The following is a 23976-nucleotide window of genomic DNA, read 5'->3' as shown; positions in this document are numbered from 1 at the left end:
TAGCACAGTGACAAATTTTCTTTAGACAATGCTCCTGTAAAAAACCTTGGGATGTATTCCTACATTAAATGTGTTATATAAATGCAAGTTGCAGAAACAAATAATTATACTATAAATGCAGTGAAATGTGAACTATACCTAACATTGCTTCAACTGTGATGCAATTAGCTGTTCTGAGATAACCTGAAGTTCTCAAAGATAACGTGAACTTTTATCACACCAGATGGTTAGTCTGTTGTATCCAAGGCACACTTAATCTCTCCCCTATTCACAATGTTAATTTCTATATGTATGCTTACCTCACCACCAGCTCATTCAGCCCCTTCCCCTACCTCTAATTGTCAGACCACATGTGCAACTTGCAGTAGGGGATGAGTAGAAATTTCTTTCAACAAAATAAAGCCATTGTCTCCAATCTCCCCAGCAAACTCTGTTCCCTGACTACTCCCCCTCTCTGGCAGCTATTCATAACTTTGGTGTCATATTCAATCCCACAATGAGCTTTCAACCATATATCCACATTTTGATTAAGATTATTTGCCCATTTCCACTTCCCTAACATCTGTTCCTGCCTCAATCTGCTGCTGAAACGCTCATCCATGCCTTTGTTACCTTTAGAATTAGCGCGTTCAACATGCTCCTGGTCAGCCTTCCACATTCCATCCTCCATAACTTGAAGCTATCTAAAGCTCTTATGTCCAAGTCCCAGTTTGCTCCAAGTCCCATTCATCCATCAGCCTTGCACTCACTGACCTACATTGGCTCTGGGTAAGGCAACACCTTGATTTTAAAATTCTCATCCTTATTTTCTTGTCCCTCCATGGCTTCACACCTCCCCATCTCTGTAATTTCCCCAACCTTAGAATCTTCCAAGATATCTGTACCCTTCTAATTCTGGCCTCTTGAATGTCCTTACTTTTAGTTACTCCACCATTGGTGGCTATGCCTTCAGTTGGCCTAAACTCTAGACTTCTCCATCTGACTCCCTCGCTTTTCTTCTGTAGAGCATTACTCACAATCCACTTCTTTTGACCAAGCTTTCGGCTAAATGACATGTTTCCTTCTTCTGTGACTTGGTATCAATTTTGCTTTGGAACACCCCTGTGAAATGGCTTGAGTGTTTTACCAAGTCAAAGATGTTATATAAATGCACGCTGTTGTTGTTGCCGGCTTATCAGAATTGCTTCTGTGAGACAACTATTTAACGGACTGCCTCTCCATTTTTTCCAGTGACCCCTATCATAATATTGCTGCTTTGGATCCAGAGAAGCTGAACGTCTTCCGGACTGTGCGAGAGATAACAGGTAGTGAAAATACAGCAGGCTTCTACCATTGCCTTTAAATAATTAACATCTACTTTACAATTTTTCAAAAGCAACTTGTATCACAATGAAACTCCTGTTACTGAAAGAAAAGAATGACCTTTTCATTGATGACCTCCATCAGTTCATCTCACCACATCTCACAATGCATTCTTTCCACAGAAAGGCCTCAAATATGTTTAACGCATTGGTATTAACCATTTCCATCTTTTACCTCAGCAACAACACTGTTGCTCTTTGAGCAAAAAACACCTACTTCCACCTAAGTTCCCAAATTTTTCTTTCATTGGTTTTTGACCCTTCTGTCTACATCTTATGGGTCCTATAATTGACTTTAAGATTGCAGGAACTTTTTTTAACATATCCTGATTCCAGTTCTTGTTGTTTAAATATGAAGCTATTACTCATGCAAAATGGTCTCTCGGAAGGAAATGTAATTGGTCAATCTACCTCCTCTTTAGCAGGGGCGTTGCTGACATCCAACACAACCAAACTGGCTCCTATGGATGGCACAGTAGCACAGTGGTTAGCACTGCTGCTTCACAGCTCCAGGGACCTGGGTTCAATTCCGGTCTCTGTGTGGAGTTTGCATATTTTCCTCATGCCTGCATGGGTTTTCTCTGGTTTCCTCCCACAGTCCAAAGATGTGCGGGTTAGGTTGATTGGCCATGATAAAAAATTGCCCCTTAGTGTGCTGAGATGCGTAGGTTAGAGAGATTAGTGGGTAAATGTGTAGGGATATCGGGGTAGGTTCTGGGTGGGATTGTGTTTAATGCAGACTCAGTGGGCCAAAGGGCCTCTTTCTGCACTGTAGGGTTCTATGACTGTCATTAGCAAGAATGACAACAAGGTAGTTTCATAGATTTATGCTATAGCTACAACACAAAACTAGTGAGATCTTATGGCTCAGTAAGTAGTACCTGTACCTCTAAGCCACAAGCTCCAGGTTCAAGTCCCACTCCGTTTGAGCATTTCTTGTTGTCAACATTTATGGAGCTTGTGGTTGCACTTGTTAACCATGGGAAGGATGTTAATGATGTAATTCTACAGGTTGATGATCAGCGTGCTAATCTTGCCAACACTTGCCCATGATCCCCAAAATGAACAAGTGTGTGTGAAGATATGAAACAGACAAATAAAAAAAACACATGGAGCTGGGATTTTCATCACGTGTATGTTAAAAACTTCCAAGTTTGGTGAAACAAAAATCAAGGTGCAGAGCTTTGAGAGTTTTATTGAATTGTTCAGTCTCACAGATCTTCTTCCGGTGTCTCAGCTGTCTCCTATTTATACTCTTTTTAATATGAACCAAAAATAAATTAATCAAAAATGGCCTGTGGGGGATGTAGCTAAAATCAAATGGCAAAGGAAATTTAACTTACTCAACCAAAATGTTGTATCGGGAGTAATGATGCACCCGGTGGGGTGGTGGCTCTTTAATCCCATCTAAGTGGACTGTGGTGAAAATGTTCCAGAATCACTGCTGTATGGTGTGGAATATTCCCCAGATCCAGGGTGCGTTTTGCCTTTCCAAGTCACAGGAGGACTGGTAACTAGAAGACACAGATTAAGGCAATTACCAAAAACACCGCATGACACAAGAAATTTTTTACGTGGTATGATCTGGAATGTACTGCCTGAAGGGTTGGTGAAAGCAGACTCAATGGTAACTTTCAAAAGGAAATTAAGTGAATACATAATAGGAAGAAAGTATGGCTATGGAGAAAGAGCATATGGGACTGTTTGGATAACTAGCACAGACACAGTAAAATGGGTGCTTCTGTCCTTTGTAATTCCATGATTTTATAACTCTCTTCTCCACCTCAGTAGCTGCATGAAAACCTATTTTGTTTCATTTCTTTTGTTAGGAAAATGACTCCATGCATATGGAGAAGACAGTCACAATGAAATTTGACATACCAGTCAGTTGTAGTACAAATGAAATGTAACTTAGTTCTTCTAATTCCTGCTTTACCAGCTGTTTTTTTTTGTTGTAAACATTTATGGAGCTTGTAATCATGCTATTGCCCTGTGTGTTATGTGATGTTACAGTGTGACCAGTATCCACTGACTTTCAACGCTCATGGTCTTATGGTGCAATAGGTAGTATCCCTACCTCTGATCCAAGAAGCTCCAGGTTCATGTCCCACCCAGGACTTGATGGCCAAGGAAGGTGCATTCATAACACGGTCAGACAGGTTAAGTGTGTCAAGCTGTAAATCCTTCCAAACACACCAATGGCTAGCAGTAAGTTGGGAGAGACTTCAACCATACTTGATGTGGAGTGGCGCTCCTCCAGCTATAAGCCCCTGGCAACAGACTAGCGACCTGTTCCAGGAATTACTAGCTATGAAAACAGTTAAAAATCTGCCTTAGTGTACCACTAGGTGCGGAAAGAGAATTAGAATGGAATTCAGTGCTTATGATTTTTCAGCTCTGGGACTGCATCATAGACAGGATAGCTGAAGCACAAAGTAATCAGAAGCAGTATTATATTCAGGAAAAGTAATAGAGGAGTAAAATCTTTGGTGTTGTCCAGTTTACTTACCTACCATATTGCATACTTGGCCTGAGCATCCCATTCTAATACAACACAATAGTCAAGGATCTTGATTTTGGTTTTTTTGCACTAGGTTTCCTGAATATTCAGTCGTGGCCAAGAAATATGACAGATTTCAACGTATTTGCTAACCTGGTGACAATAGGTGGCCGAAGTCTGTACAGGTAAATCAGTTCTTTAATTATTATCTATCTACAACTTGCTTCCATAGTTCTGTGAGGGTGACAGGCTATTGGTTGTGATCCAAAATTGTGGCTAATTGTGAAATTAAATTCAACAAATCCAATTATTTGTGAAAGCTATGAAAGCTGCCAGATTTTTATAAAATCCAAAGGAGACAATGGCCTAGTGGTATTGTTACTAGACTATTAATCCAGAACCTTAGCTAATGCTCTGGGAAACGGGTTTGAATGCCGCCACAGCAGATGCTGGAATTTGAATTCAATAAAAAGTATCTACTGATGACCGTGAAACCATTGTTAATTGTCGAAAAAACCCATCTGGTTCACTAATGTCCTTTAGCAAAGGAAATCTGCTGTCCTTACCTGATCTGGCCTACATGTGACTCCAGACTTCACAGCAATGTAGTTGACTCTCAACTGCCCTTCAAGGTCCCACAAATGAATAAAAATGGGCAGATGGAATTTAACTCTGAAAAATGTGAGGTGAAACACCTTGGAAGGAGTAATTTGACAAGAAAGTATTCAATGAACAGTAGAACGCTAGGAAGTTCTATGGAACAAAGGGACCTTGGCATGTTTGTCCACAAATCTCACAATGTGGAAGGGCATGTCAATAAGATGGTGAAAAAGGCAAATGGGACTCTTTCAATTGCCTTTATCAATCTGGAGTCATAGATTACAAAGGCAGGGAAGTCATGTTGGAGTTGTATGGAACTTTGGTGAGGCCACAGCTGGAGTACCGTGTTCTCGATGAGCCGAAGGGCTTCTTCTGCACTAATTGATTTTATGACTCTATGAAATGTATTCCCAGTTCTTTACATTTCAGTACACTCAAGACAACTGGAGTTGAGTAACAAATGCTGGCTTGCTGATGTTGCACAAATTCTAGCAAAAAGTTTTAAAGGTTCCACAAGCAATTTTTAGGTAGTGCTTTTTTTTGGTTCGCTATTTGGTATTTTCTCTCCTCCTGTCATGTGTAATAATCCCAGATCAGATTTGGGACGTAGTTAGCTGAGGTTCATGAGCAGCATTGTTACCTATAAGCCAGAAGGTCGGAGGTTCACATCTCACTCTAGTGGCTTGGATACAGAATCTGGACGGATGTTCTAATGCTACACTGGCAGAGGTATAAACTTTCAAAGGATTTGTTAAACCGAGACCCAGCCTGACCTTTTATCTGAACTGAAAAGATTCCATGATACTAGTTAAAGAGCTGTACTCTCTGGCCTCGCCAATATTAATCCTTGAACAAGCATCATTAAATTGGATCATCGGGTCATTGCTGTTCATGGGAGCCTGCTGTGTGAAAATTAGCTTCCTGAAATCACAACAGTGACTACATCTCATTGGCTGTAAAGTGCTTTGCGGTATGAGGAGATCACAAAAGGCACTAAAAAGACTATATAACAAAATCAATGTCTTGTACTTTTCAGACAGTGTCAGCATCTGCATTTTTTGTTATAATTTACTGTGGAGCTTCCTTGAAATATTATCAATACCTTCTTCATCTTAGAACAGAGAAGGTTAATGTGTCCACAGGCAGCTTATGGTTCGTCTACTTTACCCTTCTTGTATGGCAGAGTCATTTCCAGATGAGCTGAAAAAGTTGGACTGCCCAAACTTCTTGTTGAACGCCGCACTGCATCTTTCTGTTCCATGGGATGCTCTCACAGTGACACTGCTGTGGACATTCCCCTGCTCATTATCTTTTGCACTTTTAGCTCTGATGAACTTTTGGGGCTGTTGTTAGTGGGAGGATTCACACTGGGACAGCTGGTGCCCTTGGCCACCTTGGATACGTTATTACTATAACATTCAGCATTTTCTTTACAGCCTCAAGGGCCTTAGGACATCAGCAGGGAATGAATCTGGGTTCGTTTGCTTAGGTAACGCCAAACTTGGTTTTAAAAGCCTCATAGAATGGAAGTAGAAAGAAGACATGAGTTGAGGAGTGAGAGATGTTGATGAATTCCAAAGAGTGAGCTAGAATAAGAGATGATTATAGAATCATAGAATTATACAGTGCAGAAAGAGGCCATTCAGCCCTCAAATCGGCACCGACAACAATCCCACTCAGGCCCTATCCCCGCCACCTCATGTGCTTATCCTCTAATCCCCCTGACATTAAGGGGCAATTTAGCATGGCCAATCAACCTAACTTGCTCATCTTTGGACTGGGGAAAGAAACTGGAACATCTGTAGGAAACCCACACAGATATGGGGAGATTGTGCAACTTCAAACAGACAATGACCCGAGGCTGGAATTGAACCCATTTCAATGGGTTTGATGTGATGGCTCTTTATTTAATCAAAGTGAAGTTGTGGGGAGCACAAGTGCCTGTTGGTTGCATTTTTTACATTACAGGAGAAATAACTTTAAACAGAAGAGAAAAGAATAATAGTGTTGTGGCAATAAAATGGAGGATAACTAACTTACAGCCTAAGGCTTAACGTATCTTTCAAAATTAAAAGTCTTATATGCGTGCAAACCTGCTGTCGTCTTTGCCATTCGAAATTCTTACATCTGCACTTATAACACCAACTTGTGCAAACTTGCTACATTGTAATTACATCATCCCACCAGTGGAGGCACTGATTTTGTGTGTGCAACATGACAGTAGACATACAACGTAAGCTTTTGGGGCCTCCAGGACAAATTAGAAAACCAGATACAGCCAGTGAGAAAGGTGAAGACTGGTTGATACCTAATTAAAAGGATGATACTCGAATCCATCCCCTCAAAATATTGAAATTATATAATGCAACATTTGTTTTTGAATGCTTCAAGCATTTATGATGAAAGGATTGAAAGCTCCATTAGAATATCAGAGACGGGAATTGTAAAGAAGACCATTAATTATTTGCCAGGTAAAGTCCTATGAGCGTGATTCCAGGGCAACAGTCATCATTTGAGAAAGGGGAGAAAAGAAATGACAGGCTCTCCGTATGTTTCCTTTCATATTCAGCCTTTCCTAACAGAAGGGTACCTATAAGCCATCAGGGCCAGGTGAAGCCATAAACAAACCTTCCAAGGAATCACTTGACAATTGTATTCTGAAGCTTCCATGTCATCTTGCCAGTTGCTTTGAGCGGCTAATTACAAGTTAGCGAATTGGCCAGCAGAATGAGATCATTACATTGCCCCAACGCACGTGCACCCTGTAGACCTACATCTGATGTCAAACTGACATGTTGCCTTTTGGAAATGCCCTGAGCTGGAGCACGCTGTTAAAATAATGATGCAGACAGCAACTGACGAGATGGGCTGGGATGGCTGCAAGCTTCCACACAATATGTATTTTCTTTTGCAATTCAGTTAATTACAGTACTTGCTTTAATTGCAGGGTTTTTTTTTTAGCATTTCTCAAAGGAATACAGACGCGATCACACCATGTACATCCAGCTTTGCATCTCAATTATTCACCATGGGCTTGTAGATCCTGTGGTTGCAGACAATCAATGTCATGTGCACTGGTAGGAGTGAAATGCTTTCTCTTGACAGGGACTTCCTACCAGAACTAAATCCTTTCAACATAAAATAACAGACAAGAAAGTATACTACCAAATACCAAGCTACTTTAGGCAGCAGCTTCCAAAGCTGCAAGATTCCCATCAAATCACACATCATACTGATTTGGAACAATATTGCTGTTCCTTCATTGTCATTGAGTCAAAATCCTGGAACACTGTAGCTGGCAGCACTGTGGGTTGGCTCCCATCACATGGGCTGCAGTTCAAGAAGATCATAGGATCATTGAATCCCTACAGAAGGAGGCCATTCAGCTCATCAAGCTTGCACTGACTGCAATCCCACCCAGACCCTATTCCCGTAACCCCAGATACTTTCCCTGCTAATCCCCCTGACACCAGGGTCAATTTAGCATGGCCAATCCATCTAACCCACACATTTTTGAACTGGGAGGGAAAACCAGAGCACCTGGAGGAAACTCACTCAGACATGGGAGAAAGCGCCAACTCCACACAGAGTGACCTGAGGCCGGAATTGAATCCAGGTCCCTGGCACTGTGTGGCAGCAGTGTTGACCACTGTGCCACCCCAAAGTCAATTCTGGTGAGTCACCACTCCAGGTATAGGGATGGGCAATAAATACCAGCCTTTTTGGTGATATGCACGTGGCAATTATTGGAATCTGGATTCAAAATAATCCTCAGATGTAAGAGCCTTATGTGGAATTAGTTGGGTGTTTGATTGTATGTATAGGGGCATGATGAGAGTGGGAAGATGGAACGGTTTTCTCTGGTTCCTAGTGGGCACAGTATTAAAATTATCCCTAACTCACACTGTATTGGAAACCTCCCTCAGGCTGGCATGGTCAGACAACCCATTGGTATGGCTGGGGCTGCACTTCTGAGACTGGAGTTGAGAGACTTTGAGGCTTTGACAGATGCTAGATGCTGATTCAAAACGTGCAACGATGCTTAAAGTATTCTCCTATTGAAATATATCGGGGCTATTCTCCCAAAATAATTCTAAGTGTCAAATTCGCATGAAAACTGGAGTAAATGAATTTCCCTCACTCTGTGCATTGCAGAGTCCACTAGCGTGAATCTCATTAAAAGTCAGGAGCCTATTCCTGCTGCAGAGGCCAGTAGCATAGTGCTAAGTGGGCCTTGCACATGCGCCAATCTGTCAGTGCCTAGACCTGCACTGCTGGCCTTGTGACCCCACATCACTGGCCATTTGGCCCCCGTGCCCCCCCCACCACCTGATTGCTGGCCCCCTGAACATGACTGGGCCAGCCTTGATGTGCCCCCACCCCCACTCCAAACCGGCAGCCCCGATCTCCAGTCCAACCCTTCCACCTCTCTGGCAGCCCCGACTTATCCCCGCAGTACCCCCTCCCCCAGCAGGCCAACACCCCTCCACCCCGCTGGCCAGCCCCGACTGTTGGCCTCCCTCCCTCTGTCACTGATCCGAGTGCAGAGTGGCAGCGGGACCACCCACAGATTTCACCCCCCACAGAGGCCCTGCTGCCTATAGGCCCCACCCCGTTGGCACTGCTCGACGCCCAGTGGGCCATGCCAAGATGCCACTGAGCATTGCCACTTTGCCCCTTGGGCATTCCCCCTTGTCTCTGACCCTCTGAGGGCCCTTGATGGCCCTCCTTCATTTCAGGGTGGTTGGGTCGCCAGCTCCCTGCAAGTGGGGAGCTGTTGTAAACCCACTGTAGTGATACATTCCTGGCAGGGGTTGGGAGGGGGTGAAGAGATGCTAGCTGGCCTGGAGATTTTAGTCCCGGGCTTGCTAATTATATGTAAAATACATTCAAATCATGATTTAAATAAATTATGCAGCTCTATGCCAACTTCTGGCACAGAGCTAACAGCACCGGAAATCCGGCCACGGGAGACTCACGGAGGCTGTGGTGCCCAGCAGACTGTAGATGAGCCCGCTAAATGGCCTCCGCTTGAGTCGCTCAGCCTGTTGCGAATCGCCCCCGCTATATTTGCAACAAAAGAAAATTGATAAGACTATTAGAGGGTAAAAGAGGTGGTGAGGTTCTCTAAAGGCATGCAGCTTGTGTCATATACTTGCTGTACCTATCAAGATATCATGGGCATGAGGTGCTAAATGACCCACTCATTTCTGATGGGCGTCAGCTTCTACTGAGGCTCCCAGTCACAATTTGGAAAATGATGTCCTGTGACATATGACAGATGTGCTCTAATTCACAACATGTGTGTGTTTTTCCCCTTTGTGCAGTGGGATTTCGCTGCTGATTCTGAAGCAACAATGGATCACATCTCTACACTTCCAGTCTCTGGTGGAAATTAGTGCGGGCAATGTGTACGTGTCTGACAACCCCAACCTGTGCTATTATCACACAGTCAACTGGACTGTGCTCTTCAGAACCAGTTTGCAGAAACCCGTCATAAAGAACAACAGAAATTCACAGAATTGCAGTAAGTAGCACCAGTCAGGGGAAAGAGACTAGGCAGAAGCAGTTTTAACCCAATCAGCTCATTGGGAATTTACAGAATTGGATGAAACATTACTTAATTTTACTTATTGCAGAGAAATATCTGATGGGATTTAATACTGATGTTCCACCCAATCCTGTGGGATTTCTGGCCAGCAAACTAAGTTAAAATTAATCTTTATGTTTCTTTCCACCTTATTCTACTTTGTTGTACATTAGTTCCTCAAAATATCTTCTTATAGGGGATATGAATGCAGGGATGTGCCAAATGAACAACTGCTACTTATTGCTACAATTTCAAACAGGGAGTGAGAAACTCAAAAGGAGTACACTTTCCATTTTCAGGATGAATAGGATGGCACAGTCAGAAAGCAGGATAAAAGGAGAAAGGGCCAAGTCTTCTAACGAGTAGCAAACACCGTCAGATTGCCACTCTGTTCCTATTTTTTTCACACAGTGCCAGAACTCCACATTTGTCACCTGGACTTCTGAACCAAATGGTAGGGTGGAAAGTGGAAGAGCAGATAGGGTGGCAGGAAGGATATAGTGTCAGCTGGGCAGGGCAAGAGGGCGGGTGAGTAGGGTTCTGAGGTCAGGTGGGGGGACGTTGGATGGTAGGGGGAGTTGGAGTGCTGTGGAGAGATTCGGGGGGGGCCAGGGTCTGGGGGTTCCAGAGAGTTGGGGGGTTTGAAGGGTTGTTGAGGAAATTTTTGTCAAGAATGTATACCATTCTTTTGTGCTTCTTATCTAAAATGAACCATTCTTTTGGTTTCCCATTGTGCCTCGTCTCACTTTCTGTCCACTCTTCAAAAGGTGAGGAGGAGAATACACAAGATCACTCATGAGGTCACAATAGGATTTCACACTTCCAAGCTTCTATATTCAGTGGTATTGGTTCTTTCTGAGTCATGGGAAATGAGGGGACTTCTTGTAGGAGTAACCAGTATCACTGAATACAAGAATATAATCAGTGTATAAAAATGCCAAAGTAGTCACAGTACAGTTCATAAATGTAATTGACGTGTGATATATCTTTGTATGAGACAGTGCAATGAGTTGCATCCTTGGCCGGAATTTTACCACATTGCCTGCCCTGAATCGGGACGGCCAGGCTTGCAGAACGGAATTCGCTGTTGGCCTCAGGTGGGATTTTATGAGCCTCACCTGACTGAGGTCATAAAATCTCAGCACTTGACCCTGGCCAGAAGCTCTGGGTTCAAGCCCCACTCCAGAACTTGACGGCTGTGGAAGGTGCATTCATAATGCAGCCAAGCAGGTGAATTAGAACATAGAACATAGAACATTACAGCGCAGAACAGGCCCTTCGGCCCACGATGTTGCGCCGACCAGTTACAAAACAATGACCCACTAACCTAAACCAATCCCTTCTCGTCCATAAACCTATCCACGGATCTCTTAAACGCCCCCAAACTAGGCGCATTTACAACTGCAGCAGGCAGGGCAATTATCAACCTTTAAGTCATTCCTATACACCTTTGACAGACCGTAAGTGCTGGAGAGTATTTGCTGAGTCGTATACTTAATGCAGAATGGCAGCCCTCAAGCAATAGCCTCTGGCAGCAGGATAGTAACTGGTTCAAGGAAAATGTGGCTATGGAAATAAAGATGAGCACGTGCTTGTGTGTGGCTAGGCAGGACGAGAATGAATAAGAAATACCTTGTACATAGTAAGGCATTGTGAAGTGATCAGAATTCAAGCTATAATGGATTACCAGTAGGCAGCAGCTCTACTGAAAGTGAATAGAAATTCTGAAGGTGATGGGCAAAATTATTTTTTAATTGTATTGCACGATACATACAGAACTGAAACAGACCAGTTAGTCCTCAAGCAGTCTCTTCCCATTCTGTTTACAAAATTGAAGCTTTTCATGCTATGCCCTTTACTCTTTTATCTAGTTTCCTTTTAGAAGCATTTAAGATGTTTCCTAAAGTAGTGGATTCCTCATTGTAACAAATCTGAGTAAAGACTCCTTATTCACTGCTAGCTTGATTAATGACGATCTTGTATTAATGGTGCCCAGGTTTGGATTAAGTTTAGGTTCCACAAGTAGAATCATTCTTTCCACAACTGCCCTGACCAACTGTTCATTATTTTCAAGATATCTTATCATGAGCTCATGAGATATAGGAGCAGAATTAGGCCATTTCGGCTCCACCATTCAATCATGGCTGATATTCTCCTCATCCCCATTTTCCTGCTTTCTCCCTATAACCCTTCCACCCATTACCAATTAAAAATCTGCCTTAACTCCCCTTAAATTTACTCACCATCTCAGCATCCATTGCACTTTGGGGTAGTGAATTCCACAGATTCACAACCTCAATGTCTTCTAAAAGAACAGCGTTCCAAACTGTTCCGCCTTTCCCAATCGCGGCCCTCGTTTGCATCACTCAAATGCTTCACAATATGGAGACCTGAACTCCACACACACTTCCAAATGTAACCTGACCTTTACTAGTTCAATGTAACTTTTCTGAGGTGTAGGTAATGTTTCTGGTTTCCTATAAAGTCCCTCACGTTAACCTGTTTTAAAGTTAATTTGCTGCATAAATGTCCCAATATTAGCAACAATCCCCAATTAAGTCCCTCAACAAAGCTGAGATGAGGGGGAGCAGTGTAGTGTAGTGTTACCATGGCAACAGAGAGATCACTGTGAGGGTACAACATGTCGCTGCAACCTGTGATGTCTGTGTCAAGCCTAGTTTATGGCGAGTGACTGACTAAGATCCCTGAAGCAGCTGTGAGCAACAGTTCCATTTGCATTTGAAACCAATCTCACTTTTCCTGCTTTAATTATTATGCGGTTTACAAAGAGAATTTATAATGAGGTACATTGGAACAGGAATCCAATGCTGCTCATAGCCCTGGCAGTAACTTATAACATTGCTGGTTTAGTAGGCTATTAGGTCAGCCACACATAAATAACATAAGTTGCATCCCATAGTTTTTCACACTGTGTTTCCTTATCATCCACAGTCCCTTTTCTTACAGTCAATATCCTATATGAAATAACTCCTCAGAAACCAATGTCATAAGAACATAAGAAATAGGAGCAGGAGTAGGCCATCTAGCCCTTCGAGCCTGCCCCGCCATTCAATAAGATCATGGCTGATCTGTTGTGGCTCAGTTCCACTTTCCCGCCCTCTCCCCATAACCCTTAATCCCCTCTCTTATCAAGAACCCATCAACCCGCTTCTTAAAAATATTTAGCGAGGCAGCCTCCACCACTTCAACGGGCAGAGAATTCCAGAGATTCACCACCCTTTGAGTGAAGAAGTTCCTCCTCAACTCCGTTCTAAACCGCCTCCCCTTTATCTTGAGGCTGTGCCCCCTAGTCCTACTGTCTTTTTTGAGCGGGAAGAGTCTCTCCACCTCTATCCTATCCATCCCATTCATCATCTTATACGTCTCAATGAGATCTCCCCTCATTCTTCTAAACTCTAACGAGTACAAGCCTAGTTTATTCAGCCTCTCCTCATAGCTCAATCCCCTCAACTCCGGTATCAGCCTAGTAAACCTCCTCTGCACTCCCTCCAGGGCCAAAATATCCTTGCGCAGGTGCGGCGCCCAAAACTGCACACAGTACTCCAGCTGCGGCCTCACCAATGCCCTATACAGCTGCAGCAAGACCTCCCTACTTTTATATTCATATACTTTTATGTACTTTTATACTTTTATATGTCCCTTCACCAGATTCCCTTTATTAACATACTCAATTTCATTCCTAAGAGGGCTTCAGGTACAAAGTCAGAATCCAGAGTGTCATTATCCCTGACACTCCTCAATATATATACTCCCTGGGCAGGCAATCATTACCAATCTTGTTGGCAAACCAAGTAAACTAACTCAAATTAATGAAGGGATAAATTAGAAGGGGCAGCTCCCAAAAAGGAGCAGGGAAAACCACCTGAAACAAAAGACAAAGTGGAAAGGAAATTTAAAACCGCAAATCAAAATGTGACTAAAGGGATCAATAATGCACCCGAGTCCCTGCAGTGCCCAGCGGGGTTGGAAGGCGTTCACGGTGCCCTCAGACACCACATGCTCCCTCCCCAGGGACATCCGGCTGTGAATATAGCCACGATAGAGGGGTAGACAGTCGGGGCGGACAGCCCACTGGTCGTCTGTTGCTTGGACCTATAGATGGCAAGCTTTGCCAGGCCCAGATGCAGGTTCACGAGGAGGTCCTCCTCTTTCCCAGCCCCCTCCACACCAGGACAGGCAATCATTACCTCAGTCAGGGAACTCATACTCCAAGAGGCCAATCTGAAGGGCTTCATTGAGGTCATTACATTACACCTTCTGTTTGCTTATATTTTGAATTAGATTTATGTCTTTCTATTATATTGGCGTTGAGTGTATAATACTCTGTTTAATGATGAAGACTGATTATAATGTTGATAAGGATTCTAGTAACTGGGCTGATTTGTCGAGTGAGATTCTTGTTTCTTTCCCAGCTTCTGACAGGATGATGTGTGATCCCCTGTGCTCTGATGACGGCTGTTGGGGTCCAGGCCCAAACCAATGCCTGTCGTGCAGATTTTTCCGTAGGGGCAGGACTTGCATTGAATCGTGTAACTTGTATGAAGGGTAAGTCTGGTTTAAAAAAAAGGAAAGGACTTGCATTTCTGTGGCACATCTCAACAACAACTTGAATTTATACAAGTACTTTTCATGTCATAAAATGTTGCAAGATGCTTCACTGGAGTATGTTAAAGCAAAGTAATATGAGGAGATAATAAGTCACATTTAATTCAATTTAGTTCAATTCAAATGTTATTACCTAATTGGAAATTCATTGCAGTTATATTGCTTGTTCATTAAAAAAAACACACGTAAAAGCATAATTATTCATGAAAGTAAAAGATTAGACCAAAAACATGATCAACAAGATAGATTTTAACATGTGTCTTCGTAGAGGAAAGTTTTTTTTGATATGTTCATGGGATGTAGGAATCACTGGCAAGGCCAGCATCCTTAATTGCTCTTGAGAAGTTGGAGTGAGCCCACCTTCTTGAACCACTGCAGTCTATGTAGTATATGTACACCCACAGTGACTCTAGTCAGAGGAGTTCAAGGATTTTGACTCAGCGACACTGAAGGAATGGCGATATGATCCCAAGTCAGGATGATGTATGACTGGGAGAAGAACTTGCAGACGATGGACTTCCCTCTTCTATCCTTGTCCTTTTAGATGGCAGAGATTGTGAATTTGGAAAGTGCCGTCCGAAGGAGGCTTGGTGAGCTGCTTCAGTGCACCTTGTAGATGGTACACTGGAAATTATAGGCTTGGTGAGCCTGATGTCAGTGGTGGGGAAGCTTTTGTAGAAGATACTGAGGGACAGGATATATGCACACTTGGAAGAGAATTAACTAGTTTGTGACGAGCAGCACAGTTTTGTACAGGGAAGGTCACGTCTCACCAACTTGATTGAATTTTTTGAAGAGGTGAGAAAGATAATTGATGAGGGAACGGCTGTGGATGTAGTTTATATACACTTTTTAGTAAGGCGTTTGACAAAGTCCCTCATGGCAGACTGGTACAAAAACTAAATTCACATGGGATTCGGGGTGGGCTGGCTAGATGGATACAGAGCTGGCTTGGTCATAGAAGACAGAGAGTAGCAATGGAAGGGTGTTTTTCAGAATGGTTTTATACGGGGAAGGTCATGTCTCACCAACTTGATTGAATTTTTTGAAGAGGTGTAGCTCTGTAGCTACGTGTAGTTACATCTGTAGCTTGTGGTGTTCCGCAGAGATCAATGCTGGGACCTCTGTTGTTTGTAGCATATATAAATGATCTGGAGGAAAATGTGGGTGGTCTGATTAGTAACTTTGCAGATGACACAAAGATTGGTGGAGTTGCTAATAGTGCCTGGAATTGTCAGAGGATACAATAGGATATAGATAGATTGGAGACTTGGGCACAAAAATTGGAGATCGAGTTTAATTCAGACAAATGCAAGGCAATGCATTTTGAAGGATCAAATTTAGGTGCGAATTATACTGTAAATGGCAGAACCCTTAGGAACATTAGCATACAGAGGGATCTGGGCGTGCAGGTCCACAGTTCCCTAAAAGTGGCAACACAGGTGACCAATGTGATTAAGAAAGCATATGGCATACCTGACTTCGTCAGCCAGGGTACAGAGTACAAGAGTTGAGAAATCATATTGAGCTATATAAAATCTTGGTTAGGCCACATTTGGAGTATTATGTCTAGTTCTGGTCACCACACTAGCAGAATGACATGCAAGCTTTGGAGAGAATGGAAAGAAGATTCCCCAGGATGTTGCCTTGTCTCGAGGGTGTTAGCTATGAGGAGAGGCTGGATAAACTAGAATTGTTTCCACTGGAAAGATGGAGGCTAAGAGACCTGATAGAGGTCTACAAAATTGAGAGGCATAGACAGGGTGGATAGTCAGAGGCTTTTTCCCAGGGTGGAAGTGTCAATTACAAAGGTGCACAGGTTCATGGGGAAAGTTTAAGGGAGATGTGTGGGTGAAGTTTTACACATTGAGAGCGGTGGGTGCCTGGAACACACTGCCAGAGGAGGTGATGGAAGCAGGCACATTGGAGACATCTAAGAGGCATCTGGATGGGTACATGAATAGGGAGTGAATAGAGGGATATGGACTGAGTCAGGGCAGAAGGTTTTTTTTTTAAGTTTGGTTAGGGCATCATGATCGGCACAGGCTTGGAGGGCTTGTTCCTGTGCTGTACCTTTCTTTGTTCTTTGTTCTACACACAGCTGCCCCTGTTCGTAGGAGGTGGAGGAAGTGAATGTTGAAAATGACGAATGGGGTGCCAATTAAGCAGACTGTTCTGTCTTGATAGAGAAGCAAAAGATGTTTAGGAAGAACATTCCAGTGCTTAGGATCGAGACAGTTGAAGGCACCGTCACCATACAGCAATTAAACCTGGGCATGCTCAAGAAGCAAAAATTAGATTAGGGACGATGTCATGGAGTGACCATAACAGGAAAAGAGAGGCCAGAGTGAACATAGACCCTTAGAGAATGAGGGAAACAGTAATGGGGAACCAGGAGTTAATAAACACTTTGCATGTGTCTTCACGTTGAAAGACACCAATATGATTCCAAAAATACTAAATAATCATGGCAGAAGTCAGGGAGGAAATAAATACAATAACTCTCACAAGAGAAAAAATAAAGGAAACTAATGAGGTTAAGGGCTGATCAGTCCTCTGGACCTTATGGCTTACATCCTTGGATATTAATGGAAATGGCTACAAAGATAGTGGAGATGCACAGGTCGTAATCTTCCAAGAACCCTTAAATTCTGGAGAAGTCCCAAAGAATTGGAAAACTGCCAATGTAACACCTTATTCAAAACAGAAGGGAGACAGAAAACAGGCAACAATAGACCAATTAGCTTAATACCTGTCATTGGGAAAATGTTAGAATCTATTGTAAAGGATGTAATAGCAGAGAATTTAGAAATACATAATATAATGAAGCAGAATCAACATGGCTTCATGAAGTGGAAACCAAACTTGACAAATTCATGAGAATTATTTGAAGTGGTAATGAACAGGATCAATAAAGAAAAGCCATTAGTTGTAATATACTTAGAATTCCAAAAAGCATTTGATAAGGTAGTGTACTTAATTAGATAAGAGCCTATGGTGTTGGGGTTATCTATTAGCATGGATAGAGAATTGACTTACTAGTAGAAATTGGAGAGTTAGGATAAGAGGGACACTTTCAACCTCTAACTAGTGGAATGCCACAGGGATCAGGCTTGGGGCTGCAATTATTTACAATATATATGTTAATATACAATAAATATTAATAACTTGGATGAGGGAAGAGAATGTACTATTGCCAGATTTGCAGATGACCAAAAATAGGTGGGAAGGCAAGTGGAGAGGATGACATAAAGGGGGCAATCTTACCATCTCAGCCCGCCAGCTGATGGGTAGATGAGCCAGTAGGATTGCAAGAGAGCTGATAAATTGATGGACCTACTTCTGCTCCGATGTCTTATTGTCTTCTATGGCCGTGGGTTTCTAGTTGTATATATATTGACACAAGAAACTTCTATCTTGTTGCTTTTTCCGTCTAGGCCTTTTCCGTCACTTTCTCTCGCATGGATCTCACCCCTTAATCCAGGTTCCCCATATAAAAAAAATTCTTTTTATCTTACCATCTCACTTCCAATCCCTTTCTAAAAAAACAAAATCAGTGGCAAAATAATTGTCTTTCGATGTTATTTTTGCCGAAATGTAGCTTGTACAATTTGCTATAATGTCACATATTTGATTCTAATTAAAGTCTAGATTGATTGTTTACAATTAGGAACTCCTAATTGTGCAAGGAAAATGATGGAGCTAATATACGGAGAGAGGTGAATTTAGGAGTATGCATTTCCCTTGATAGGAGTAAAAATTTAACAATTATTATTTATCATGAAAAACAGCTGTGAATTCAAACAATGTACATTGTCTTTAATTAAAGCAGCTTCATTACAATGTAATACTTTCTTATTAAATATCACTTGGCACTGCATAAAAACCCTCTAATTTAATTTGTTTAGAAAATGTTGTTGGGTACATTGGGAACTAGTGACGCTATCACCTGAAATTTGACTACACATTTCCAGCTGTTTATCCAATTACTTTTTCATTAAAATATAAACTCCCAATGAAATTGTGTCCATCTGAATCACTTTGTTACGTCCCTAATAAATGCTGAATCTGGACAATCGGCACTGTATAACCAAGAGGGGCACATTACGGAGATGTTTGGAGTAATTCACTTGCTCCTCGTATTACTGGTCAGGACAAATTATTCATCTGCTTGGAGATGGCCCTGAAATATTTTGAAATAAAAGGCTCAGCTGAAGGCATCTACTTCCAGGTTAAAGTGCACTTGGTTTCTGTAACAAAAAGACTCATGCCCAGTTATATGAGGGTGACTCCAGACAGTCCTGGCAGGCATTGACCACCATTTGGGCCTTGATTTTCTGTTTGGAGACAGGAACCTGATGTCTGGATAATTTCCGGGTCCCAGTCCCTTACCACTTTGTCAGATGTGAATGCCTTAATTGGTCTGGAGTACTAAGTGTTACATTTGAACATATGGGTAGCACTGCTGTCTTACAGTGCCAGGGTTCAGTTCCAGCCTCAGGTCACTGTCTGTGTGGAGTTTGCACATTTTCCCAGTGTCTGTGTGGGTTTCCTCTGGGTTCTCCGGTTTCCTCCCACAGTCCAAAGATGCTAAATTGATCCTAGTGTCAGGGGATTAGCAGGGTAAATATGTGGGATTGAGGGAGTAGGGCCTGGGTGGGAATGTGGTCGGCGCAAGCTCGATGGGCCAAATGGCCTCCTTCCGCACTATAAGGATTCTATGATTCGATGAACATACATACATACAAATTAATCAGCCCTTCAAGCCTGCTCTGCCATTCAATAAAATCATGATTGATCTGATTGTGGCCTCAACTTTGCACTTCATCCACCTCAGATAACCCTTTGATTCCCCAGTTACTCAAGAATCTATCTACCTCTGCCTTAAAATTTTAATTGACCATGCCTCAACAGTTCTCTGGCAAAGAGAATTCCAAAGATTCACAACCCTCTAAGGGAAAGTATTGTTTTCTTCTCCATCTTAAATTTGTCACCCCCTATTTTTTAATTCAAATTCCATCAGCTGCTGTGATGAAATTTGAAACTGTGCCACCATCTTGGAGGCAGGAACTGCCCGTACAACACGAGTGCCAAAGGCAAATGGTAGCCATGATGGGGCCTGCCGTTGTCTTGCTGAAAAAAAATTGCAAACTTAATGCACAAGAAATGGCCAAAAACAATGAAAAGAAAGGAAATGGTTTGATCTAGTGCTAGCTCCCCCAAGTCCCAACATTTTTCAGCATTAAAGAAAAATCTTTAACTTTTGACTGCATTGAATTTTACTAGTGTGGACTAACATGCATTGGTATTTGGGTTTATGATTTTTCAATTGAATAATGCCTTCTTGCCATCCTGTTGACCTCTTAACCAGTTTCTGAAAGACGTTAATTCTTCTTTCCTCCCTCCCCACCAAAAAAAAGTGCCACATTTTGGAGTCAACAGGCTATGGCCCAGGGTCATGATTTTCAAATTGCACCAGCAGCTACTCCGGCAATTGAAAATCCAGACCAGGTTCCTAAGTACGGGCTTTATGAGAGAGTTATGTTCAGGCAGCAGAACCTCTGCTCAGCGATCACGTCCTTGCTTCTGTGTGAGGAAAGTTGGGCTCAGGCCCCTTTCCAGAGACCGAGCAGAGATTAGAATGCCAGCTCTGAATCCAAATTTGACATCTAGTTTCGTTACTTGTATCCAATCTATGCTACTTACCCCTTTCCATTGTTAAAGTACTAAGATCTTTAGACTTGGTTGCTTCCCAACTAGAAGAGAAGGTACTTGAGATCATAGAACAGAATGCTATAACACATTCCTGTGCCAGCTCTATGGTAGAATGGTAGAAGCCTCTAAATGCTCTCACTTCCCTCTCTCTCCATAGCCCTGTACACTTTTCCCCATTTTGTAAAGCATGTATCCAATTTGCTGTTCAAAGTTGCAATTAAATCCACTCCACCACCTTTCAGGCAGTGCATTGCAGATTACAACTCGCCGCATAATTTTTTTCCTCATGTCACCTCTCATTTGTTTGCCAATCATAGAATCACTATTGTGCAGAAGGAGGCCATTCAGCCCATTGAGTCTGCACCAACCACAATCCCACTCAAGCCCTATTCCCGTAACCCCACATATTTAGCCCACTAATTCCCCTGACACTAAAGGGCAATTTAACATGGCCAATCAACCTAACCCGCACATTTTTGGACTGTGGGAGGAAACCAGAGCACCCGGAGGAAACCCATGAGGGCACAGAGAGAACGTGCAAACTCCAGCAGACAGAGACTCAAGGCTGGAATTGAACCCAAGTTCTTGGTGCTGTGAGGCAGCAGTGTTGACCACTGTGCCAGCGTGCCACCCTATCCGAAATCTAAGATTCACCATTGTTTCCTCGCTTTTGTACCTCCCACCCCTCCCATGCCTCCATTAATAAAGCCAAAGATTTCAAATGCCTTTTTTAAAAACAGGCTTCTCAACATACCTAGCCAGCATCAACGATTAAAACATAGAAAATAGAAGCAGGATTAGCCATTTGGCCCTTCAAGCCTGCTTCTCCATTCATTTTGATCATAGCTGATCATCAAATTCAATATCCTGATCCCACCTTCACCCCCTGTATCCCTTGATCCCTTTAGCACAAGAGCTATATCCGGTGTCTTCTTAAAATCATACGTTTTTGTCTGAACTATTTTCAGTGGTAGTGAATTCCACACATTCACCACCCACTGGGTGAAGAAATTTCCGCTCACCTCAGTCCTAAAAGGTTTACCCATTATCCTCAAAATATGACTTCTAGTTCTGGATTCCCCCATCATTGGGAACATTCTTTCTGAATCTACTCTGTATAATCCTGTTAGAATTTTGCGCGTTTTTACGAGATCCTCCCTCTTCTAAACTCCAATGAATATAATCCTAACTGACTTAGTCTCTCCTCATGTGACAGACCTGCCATCTAGGAATCAGCTTGTAAACCTTCACTGCACTCCCTCCATAGCAAGGACATCCTTTCTCAGATAAGGACACCAAAGCTGCACACAATACTCCGGGTGTGGCCTCATCGACACCCTATATGTACATAAATCATCAGGTCTTTCTGTTACTATAACCCATTTTAAAATTGTGCAATTTAGTTTCAATTTTCTCTTTTCATTTTAAAAGCAGTATCTCTTCACACTTATCTATGCTAAATTTCATCACTCACATGCCAGGCTATTTTACCAAAGTGACTGCCCGGCTGAAGTCTATTATTATTCACCTCACTGTTCACTACATTTATGATTTTCATGTTATCTGCAGACTTTGAATATTTGTGTACCCAAGAGTAGGTCATTAATATACATCAAAAAAGATAGTGTTTCCAATATTAATTCTTGGGGAACATAACTGTATCCTTGCTTTCAATCTGAAAATAGCCATTCATCACAATTCTCTACTTCCTGGACTGTAGCCAAATTTTTATCCACACTGTCAGTGTCCCCTTAATTTCATGAGCTTTAATATTGATAAGAAGTCAATTAGGTGGTACTTTAATAAAGTCTTTGGAAAGTCCATGTGCACTCAGTACCCATTCTGTTACTTCAAAGAACTCAATTAAGTTAGTAAAACATGATTTGCCTTCAGCAAATCCCTGCTGATTAACCTTTATTAGTTGGTATTTGTTCAAAACTTATTCACAATTATTGTCTCGAAAGGTTTCTCCACCTCTGACATGAGACAGATTGGGCTACAAATGCTGGGTTTGCCTCATTCCCCTTTTTTGAACATAGATGTAGCATTTGCAATCATCCTGTGCTCAGGCTCCATCCGTATTATCAGGGGAGGATCGGAAGAATGTGGTTAAAGACTCCATTATTGTCACCCTTACTTCTCCCAGCAACCTAGGATGCAACCCATTGAGACTGGGTGGCTTTTCTATTTTGAAATCTGCTGATCTTCCAAGTACCTCCTCTTTACCTACTTTGCTCTGATCCAATTTCACTATTCCCATCTCTATTACTGCTACATTGCTAGCATCCTCTTTCTCTAGTGATTGCTAGATATTCATTTCATATCTCAGCCAGGACCTCTGCCTCTACAAGATAATTTCTGTTTTAGTCCCTAATTGGCCCCAACCTTCCTTTAACTATTGTTTAATTATTTATAGATTGTTAAAGACTTTTGCGTTCCTTTTTATGTTAATCCATGGTCTACACAATCCCTTTCTTATTCACCTTTTTAATTCTCTTCTATACTTCTGCACTGCCTGTATTCATCTTGGTCCTCTACTCTATTTCAAGCCTGACATTTATCATAAGCCTCCTTTCCCTGTCTCATTCTAACCTTCTTATTTTTAATTGTCCAGCAGGTTCTTGCTTTGAATGCCCTTCCTTTCCCCATCAGAAGAATGTGTCTAGTGTGTATCTGAACCAGCTCCTCTTTGAAGACCTCCAGTTTTATGTTGATATTTTGCCTACTAACTTTTGATTCAAATTTGATTTGAAGTCACTGGAATTGCTCCTCTGGTGAAATATTTTCAAATCAAAGAAAACCATGAGGAAGGGAATTGTAAAACTCCCGAATGCTCTTCTCTAGTAAACAACTCAAGTATCTCAAGTGAGGCTTGAGTTGGGACCTGCCTGAGGGAACTGAATACAACTGATGAAACAGATATGTTCCAAGACTGAGAATTATTAGCATTGAGGTTGTGAGACAAACTTTCCAACTGTCCACGCCAGTGTAAGTTTCCCATCCCGCTGCAGTGAATGGAGATTTGGCTTGTTGCCAAATTCTCAGACCTTGTTGCAGTGGGAGCATGGTGTGAACGGGAGGTAAGATAGCACCCTATAACTCTCCCTTTTAAAACAGTTTTTGTGCATTGAAATTGAATTCCTTGGAGCTTACAGCACAGATATTTGACATGTGATGTCTATGCTTGATTTGGCATGAGGAAGGTCTTGTATATTTCCAAAGCAGGAGGAAAAGAAAACTTTGCAAAGTGTTAAACTCTTTTACCTTGCTCACCTCCTTTGCAAACCTATGCAAAACCCAACGGCTTATCAGCCGAGCGTTCAACACCCCTCTCCTAATCTTCTTGCTCCTGACTGGGCATCTGTTTTTCCAAACCTCTGTGATGTGCTGAAGGCTGTTTATACAACTGCTTTATAAAGAAACCAAAGCATCATGTAATATTAAAGAAGACCATTAGTTACATTGTGCCTGTGCTACCTAATTAGCTCCATTGCCCTACTCTTTCCCCATAGTCCTGCAAATATTTTCCTTTCCAGGTATTGATCCAATTTTCTTTGGAAAGTTGCTATTGAATGTGTTTTCAT

General features: G+C 42.2%; 1 protein-coding gene across 2 annotated transcripts in view; it reads left to right on the top strand.

Moving 5' to 3' along the window:
• LOC145349910 (receptor tyrosine-protein kinase erbB-4-like) overlaps positions 1–23976 on the top strand; it is a 1005257-nt gene that overhangs the window by 691197 nt on the left and 290084 nt on the right. For both annotated transcript variants that reach the window (XM_080198569.1, XM_080198568.1), the window contains exons 10-13: positions 1231–1304; positions 3956–4046; positions 9789–9988; positions 14485–14617. In XM_080198569.1, coding sequence (XP_080054695.1) covers positions 1231–1304; positions 3956–4046; positions 9789–9988; positions 14485–14617 — 498 coding nt within the window. The remainder of the gene's footprint in view (positions 1–1230; positions 1305–3955; positions 4047–9788; positions 9989–14484; positions 14618–23976) is intronic.

The sequence above is a fragment of the Carcharhinus amblyrhynchos genome, chromosome 11 (genome assembly GCF_965287045.1).
Source record: "Carcharhinus amblyrhynchos chromosome 11, sCarAmb.v2.hapA, whole genome shotgun sequence".
NCBI lineage: Eukaryota > Metazoa > Chordata > Chondrichthyes > Carcharhiniformes > Carcharhinidae > Carcharhinus > Carcharhinus amblyrhynchos.
The sequence above is the reverse complement of the archived record's forward strand: the minus strand, read 5'-3'. Positions and strand labels throughout refer to the sequence as shown.